Here is a 7,601-nt window from a genome sequence, read left to right as displayed (position 1 = left end):
TTATAACATGTAGACCCTACTTTACTTTACAGACTTTATTGTCCCCATGGGGAAATGTTGTTGCAGCGTCATGTACACGTTTAAAGTGGCGTTTAAATACCAAAACAAATTGACAACTTTCATAACAGTTACATACCAATAAAACTTGGCAGCTAAAAACTCAATATCAGCACATACAAGTTTGAACCCCCCAAAAAACATACAAATCTGCACGGATGGAGGCTGACGGATGGAGGCTGACGGATGGGGGCTGACGGATGGAGGCTGACGGATGGAGGCTGATGGATGGAGGCTGACGGATGGAGGCTGATGGATGGAGGCTGATGGATGGAGGCTGACGGATGGGAGCTGATGGATGGAGGCTGATGGATGGAGGCTGACGGATGGGAGCTGATGGATGGAGGCTGATGGATGGAGGCTGATGGATGGGAGCTGACGGATGGAGGCTGACGGATGGAGGCTGATGGATGGAGGCTGATGGATGGAGGCTGATGGATGGAGGCTGATGGATGGAGGCTGACGGATGGAGGCTGACGGATGGAGGCTGATGGATGGAGGCTGATGGATGGAGGCTGATGGATGGGAGCTGACGGATGGAGGCTGACGGATGGAGGCTGACGGATGGGAGCTGACGGATGGGAGCTGACGGATGGGAGCTGATGGATGGAGGATGACGGATGGGAGCTGACGGATGGAGGATTATGGATGGAGGCTGATGGATGGAGGCTGATGGATGGAGGATGATGGATGGAGGCTGACGGATGGAGGATGACGGATGGGAGCTGACGGATGGAGGATGATGGATGGGAGCTGACGGATGGAGGATGATGGATGGAGGCTGACGGATGGGAGCTGACGGATGGGAGCTGATGGATGGGGATGATGGATGATGGATGGAGGATGACGGATGGGGGCTGACGGATGGGGGCTGACGGATGGGAGCTGACGGATGGGAGCTGACGGATGGAGGATGATGGATGGAGGCTGACGGATGGGGGCTGACGGATGGAGGCTGACGGATGGAGGCTGACGGATGGGAGCTGACGGATGGGAGCTGATGGATGGAGGCTGACGGATGGAGGCTGATGGATGGGAGCTTACGGATGGAGGCTGATGGATGGGAGCTGATGGATGGAGGCTGACGGATGGGAGCTGACGGATGGAGGCTGACGGATGGGAGCTGACGGATGGGAGCTGACGGATGGGAGCTGACGGATGGAGGCTGATGGATGGGAGCTGATGGATGGAGACTGACGGATGGGGGCTGACGGATGGGAGCTGACGGATGGAGGCTGATGGATGGGAGCTGATGGATGGAGACTGACGGATGGAGGCTGATGGATGGGAGCTGACGGATGGAGGCTGACGGATGGAGGCTGACGGATGGGAGCTGATGGATGGGAGCTGATGGATGGAGGCTGACGGATGGAGGCTGACGGATGGGAGCTGACGGATGGAGGCTGACGGATGGGAGCTGATGGATGGAGGCTGATGGATGGGAGCTGATGGATGGGAGCTGACGGATGGAGGCTGACGGATGGGAGCTGACTGATGGAGGCTGACGGATGGAGGCTGATGGATGAAGGTGGTCTGAGAGTTGAGGCAGAACAGATGGTATTGAGAGCCGAGGAAGCATTCGTGGTCTTGGAGGGAGCCAGTCAGATCCGCAGCCTCAGCAACGCACCTCACTGTGTCCCCTGGCGTCGAGTTTGCTCCGGGTTTTGTTGACGCTGGTTAGCCACTCCTCTCCACAACACCACTCTAAGCCCCCTCCTGTAACATTGATATATGTGGTGTTTCCTAACGATTACAGATCTTTTCTTTAAATCCCACCTCTCTCTATGGACCACCTCTCTCTGTGGACCACCTCTCTCTGTAGACCACCTCTCTCTATAGACCACCTCTCTCTATAGACCACCTCTCTCTATAGACCACCTCTCTCTGTGGACCACCTCTCTCTGTGGACCACCTCTCTCTGTGGACCACCTCTCTCTGTGGACCACCTCTCTCTATAGACCATCTCTCTCTGTGGACCACCTCTCTCTGTGGACCACCTCTCTCTATAGACCACCTCTCTCTATAGACCACCTCTCTCTGTGGACCACCTCTCTCTCTGTAGACCACCTCTCTCTGTAGACCACCTCTCTCTGTAGACCACCTCTCTCTGTAGACCACCTCTCTCTGTGGACCATCTCTCTCTGTGGACCACCTCTCTCTGTGGACCACCTCTCTCTGTGGACCACCTCTCTCTGTAGACCACCTCTGTGGACCACCTCTCTCTGTGGACCACCTCTCTCTACCACCTCTCTCTATAGACCACCTCTCTCTGTGGACCACCTCCTCTGTAGACCACCTCTCTCTATAGACCACCTCTCTCTATAGACCACCTCTCTCTAGACCACCTCTCTCTGTGGACCACCCCTCTCTGTAGACCACCTCTCTCTGTGGACCACCTCTCTCTATGGACCACCTCTCTCTGTGGACCACCTCTCTCTGTGGACCACCTCTCTCTGTAGACCACCTCTCTCTGTGGACCACCTCTCTCTGTAGACCACCTCTCTCTGTAGACCACCTCTCTCTGTGGACCACCTCTCTCTATAGACCACCTCTCTCTATAGACTACCTCTCTCTATAGACCACCTCTCTCTGTAGACCACCTCTCTCTGTGGACCACCTCTCTCTATAGACCACCTCTCTCTGTGGACCATCTCTCTCTGTGGACCACCTCTCTCTATAGACCACCTCTCTCTATAGACCACCTCTCTCTGTGGACCACCTCTCTCTATAGACCACCTCTCTCTATAGACCACCACTCTCTTGATTTCCACGGGCCATATATTTTTCAACTCTGCTGTGATGTCTTAGACAAAATGAAGTCACTGCGTAAGTTAATTTAACCAGCACTGTTTCCCCCATGGCAGTTTCTTGGGTCTGTCTAACTGCTGTTTAGGTCCAGGTGCTGAGATATCTTCATTTGTCCTGTCCCATTGTCAGTTTGGCAGCTGCTTGGGTCTGTCTAACTGCTGTTTAGGTCCAGGTGCTGAGATATCTTCATTTGTCCTGTCCCATTGTCAGTTTGGCAGCTGATTGGGTCTGTCTAACTGCTGTTTAGGTCCAGGTGCTGAGATATCTTCATTTGTCCTGTCCCATTGTCAGTTTGGCAGCTGCTTGGGTCTGTCTAACTGCCGTTTAGGTCCAGGTGCTGAGATATCTTCATTTGTCCTGTCCCATTGTCAGTTTGGCAGCTGCTTGGGTCTGTCTAACTGCTGTTTAGGTCCAGGTGCTGAGATATCTTCATTTGTCCTGTCCCATTGTCAGTTTGGCAGCTGCTTGGGTCTGTCTAACTGCCGTTTAGGTCCAGGTGCTGACAAATCTTCAGTCTTTCAGACGTCCACAGATGCTTAATATTGTATTGTTTTATGTCCGTTTATGAGAAATGCATAATCAAGATGGAACATAACTATTTTGTTGGTGATCAGGAGAGACGCGACACAAGTTAATTTGTCCCGTTGTCAGTTTGGCAGTTGCTTCGGTCTGCCTAACTGACGTTTAGGTCCTATGGGTTTGCCAGCGTGTCTCTTGTTGTGCGAATAAAGGTTCGCTCTACAGCTGAAACGCTTCCCACATTCAGTGCACAGGTACGGTTTCTCTCCCGTGTGAACTCTCTGGTGGATTTTGAAAGTTCCTTCTCGACTGTATGCCTTCCCACAGATGGAGCAAAGGTACGGTTTCTCTCCAGTGTGTGTCAGTACATGACTTTTTAAGTATGCTTTTTTCACGAAACTATTTCCACACACAAGGCAGCTGTAGGGTCTCTCTCCAGTGTGGGTTCGCTGGTGAATTTTAATGTAGCTTTCATTGACGAAACATTTCCCACAGTCAGGGCAGGAGTACGGCTTCTCTCAGCATGCTGTAACTGGTGCTCTTGGATTTGCCCTTTCTCAGTGAATCCCGCCCCGCAAAGGGAACATTGGTAAGACGGCTTCTTACTGGTGTGAGTTTTCATGTGTCTTTTTAGTGCTGGTAGAGTTCGGCACATCTCCCCACATTCTATGCAATTCTGAAATGTCTTAGCTGTGTGGTTCTTCTGGTGTTGTTTAGGTTCTCCTGATGTCGAGGGACTGGCCTCTCCAGCGGACCACAATTTGGGGTTCAGCCCTGCGTGGAAGACATGGTGTGAAGTCGGTCAAATCAGCATGTACTTCGTGAAGAAGTAAGAAAGTCCAATGGAAATGCGGTCAAACACTTACTAGGACATAAATGTTTATCTTTTCAGAACTACTCAACATATATATTTTTTTTAATCGGATAAAACTGTTTTAAAGTGTAAATTTCAAGTGTAATGTCTGAAGTATATTTTTTTGCATAATTAACTCAAGCTGACAAACGTTTTCATAGTTACTGCTATGCATAGTTATTACAGGGACAGATGACAAACGTTTCCATAGTTACTGCTATGCATAGTTATTATTACTGGGACAGATGACAAAGGTTTCCATAGTTACTGCTATGCATAGTTATTATTACTGGGACAGATGACAAACGTTTCCATAGTTACTGCTATGCATAGTTATTATTACTGGGACAGATGACAAAGGTTTCCATAGTTACTGCTATGCATAGTTATTACAGGGACAGATGACAAACGTTTCCATAGTTACTGCTATGCATAGTTATTACAGGGACAGATGACAAACGTTTCCATAGTTACTGCTATGCATAGTTATTACAGGGACAGTCATTTAAGGTTTCTCCTCACCTCTGTGTGTTTTCATGTGTGTTTTCAGATTTCCTTTCTGCGTGAATCCTCTGCCGCACACAGAGCAGCCGTGAGGTTTCTCTCCTGTGTGTGTCCTCATGTGCCTCTTCAGCTTCATTGCTTCCCATAGTTGTTTTCCACACACTACACAGTCGTGAGACTTCTTAGCTTTGGGATTCGTCCGGTGTTGTCCAGGTATTCCTGATGCAGGAAAGAAAGACAGACAGTGGCCATGTCTGAATACCCGTACTAGTCTACTACCTACTTAAAACGGCACACTCATTTCCACGTTTGTTCTAGTAGATTTCACGCGTGTTTTCCTAACTCACGTGTCTGACCACAGCTGATAATCAATAGTGAAGACATACTATAACACTTTAAAAATATATATATATTTCCGCATACTATTTAGTACGCCAGCATGGGTCGGTTTACTAGTAAAAGACCAAGGTGTTTTTTAAATGTGAGTTATCACTGGTCACATTCCAGGCTGACTGCATTGCAGACGCATGCCAGACCTCACGACGCATGGATAGGTGTTGAACATAAATATTATCATCAAACCACGTCATATGATACGGCAATCTGATGCCCGACTGTGCAGTCGATGACATGGCACGCAACCATTGGCTGATGCAATGTACAGTACCAGTCAAAATGTACAGTACCAGTCAAAATGTACAGTACCAGTCAAAATGTACAGTACCAGTCAAAATGTACAGTACCAGTCTGCAATGTACAGTACCAGTCAAAATGTACAGTACCAGTCAAAATTTTGGACACATGTACTCGTTCAAGGGTTTTTCTTTATTTGTTACTATTGTCTACATTGTAGAATAATAGTAAAGACATCAAAACTATGAAATAACACATATGGAATCATGTAGTAACCAAAAAAGTGTAAAAAAAAAAAAAAAATACAAAAAAATCGTAATATATTTTATATTTGAGATTCTTCAAAGTAGCCACACTTTGCCTTGACTGTTTCTACAAGTGCACTGGCTCTCAAGTGAACTGGCTCTCATGAGGACCGCCACGGGAAAGGAAGACCCAGAGTTACCTCTGCTGCAGAGGATAAGTCCATTAGAGTTACCAACCTCAGATTGCAGCCCAAATAAATGCTTCACAGAGTTCAAGTAACAGATGCATCTCAACATCAACTGTTCAGAGGAGACCGCGTGAATCCGGCCTTCATGGTCCAATTGCTGCAAAGAAACCACTACTAAAGGACCAATAAGAAGAGACTTGCTTGGATGATCTCAACCCAATTGAGATGGTTTGGGAGGAGTTGGACCGCAGAGTGAAGGAAAAGCAGCCAACAAGTATTCAGCATATGTGGGAACTCCTTCAAGACTGTCGGGATAAGCATTCCAGGTGAAGCTGGTTGAGAGAAACTGTCATCAAATCAAAGGGTGGCTGGCTACTTTGAAGAATCTCAAATATAAAACATATTTTGATTTCTTTAACACTTTGTGGTTACTACATGATCCCATATGTGTTACTTCATAGTTTTGATGTCTTTACTATTATTCTACAATGTAGAAAATAGTAAAAATAAAGAAAAACCCTTGAATGAGTAGGTATGTCCAAACTTTTGACTGGTACTGTAGTTGAGTTTTACATGCAACATTACTAAAGTTGAGCTGTGGTAAACTTAGTGTGATAAACCATATTTTCAGTCACTCAGATCACTTAGGCTACACTCTAGCTGTCATGGTTTCCTACCTGGCTGCTCACACACAAGAATCTCATTATTTTAAAAGGATCTCTGTGGCTTTTCACCTGTGTCAACTTTCTGATGGTGTGTTTTGAGTAACTCCTTCTGGTAGAACAGCTCTCCACAGACAGACTTGTAGAAGCCTCTCTCTATGTGTGTCCTCTGGTGTAACACGAGGTCGTAGGCAGCAGGGAACTCCTGTCCACAGCCAAAGCAGCGGTGAGACGTCGTGGCTGTGTCGTGGTTCTCCTGGTGTTGCTCAGGTTCTCCTGATGTAGAGGTGGTCTCCTCACTGCCGTGGCTAGAGGCAGGACTCATTCCTGTGGGGGAAAATAATATGGATTTACTAATAGAGCATATACATAGGTAACTGCCAAAATAAAGGAAACATTGAGTAAATTAGTATTCTGGCTGCTCTGTTAGACCTATAGGTAACTACCAAAATAAAGGAAACACTTGAGTAAATTATTATTGTGGCTACTCCGTTATGTCGTGGGGAGCATTTTCCTGGCATGGGTTAGGTCCAATCCACCCCGTAGAGGACAAGATACCAATAAATACACCACCATTCTGACTGATCACCGTCAACCTTTGGCAAATCATTTCAGTTACCTTGTAGGTCCATTACTATGGAAACGGAAAGGGAAGGGAAAGGGGGATACCTAGTCAGTTGTACAACTGAATGCCTTCAACTGAAATGGCTCTTCCGCATTTAACCCAACCCCTATGTTGGTATAGTATAGTGTCCCAAATGGCACCCTTTTCCCTATGGGGGCTCTGGTCAAAAGTAGTGCACTATGTAGGGGATAGGGTGCCATTTAGGACTAACCTTTGTGTTCTTTAATAGCATCATATCCCAGCCCCTTACCGAGTTGAGGAGGATCCCAAGAAGCTGCTTCTTCACGTTTAATAAATCCACCAACTTCCTCTCCTTCCTCCTCCTCCTCAGTGTGACCACGCTCTCTCTTTACAGCGGATGTTTGCAGGTGTGCAGTCATGGTATGTGTCCCACATGGTACCCTGCTCCTTATATAGTGAGTCCTCTGGTGTAGCATGAGGTCATAGGCACCAGGGAACTCCTGTCCACAGGCACAGCAGCAGTGGTGAGACGACGTGGCTGTCTGA

The 7,601-nt window shown here is 47.5% G+C and overlaps 1 protein-coding gene across 1 annotated transcript; it reads right to left on the bottom strand.

The window, feature by feature from the left end:
* Positions 1-699: 699 nt before the first annotated feature.
* LOC124023828 (zinc finger protein 33A-like) lies at positions 700-7,571 on the bottom strand. Its single transcript, XM_046338035.1, has 5 exons — positions 7,345-7,571; positions 6,542-6,796; positions 4,760-4,960; positions 3,878-4,158; positions 700-1,590 (listed from the first exon to the last, which is right to left on the bottom strand). Exons 1-5 carry the CDS (start codon positions 7,529-7,531, stop codon positions 700-702), a joined length of 1,815 nt encoding a protein of 604 aa, XP_046193991.1. The 5' UTR covers positions 7,532-7,571.
* Between the last annotated feature and the right edge of the window lie 30 nt (positions 7,572-7,601).

This window comes from Oncorhynchus gorbuscha, unplaced genomic scaffold (genome assembly GCF_021184085.1).
Source record: "Oncorhynchus gorbuscha isolate QuinsamMale2020 ecotype Even-year unplaced genomic scaffold, OgorEven_v1.0 Un_scaffold_1694, whole genome shotgun sequence".
Lineage (NCBI taxonomy): Eukaryota > Metazoa > Chordata > Actinopteri > Salmoniformes > Salmonidae > Oncorhynchus > Oncorhynchus gorbuscha.
The sequence above is the reverse complement of the archived record's forward strand: the minus strand, read 5'-3'. Positions and strand labels throughout refer to the sequence as shown.

Coding starts and splice junctions, on each gene's coding strand:
- LOC124023828 (XM_046338035.1), bottom strand. CDS start 7,531: ATGCTACACCAGAGGACTCACTATATAAGGAGCAGGGTACCATGTGGG. Junction 6,797..7,344: donor TTGGGATCCTCCTCAACTCG/GTAAGGGGCTGG, acceptor TTTCCCCCACAG/GAATGAGTCCTGCCTCTAGC. Junction 4,961..6,541: donor CCATCAGAAAGTTGACACAG/GTGAAAAGCCAC, acceptor TTCCTGCATCAG/GAATACCTGGACAACACCGG.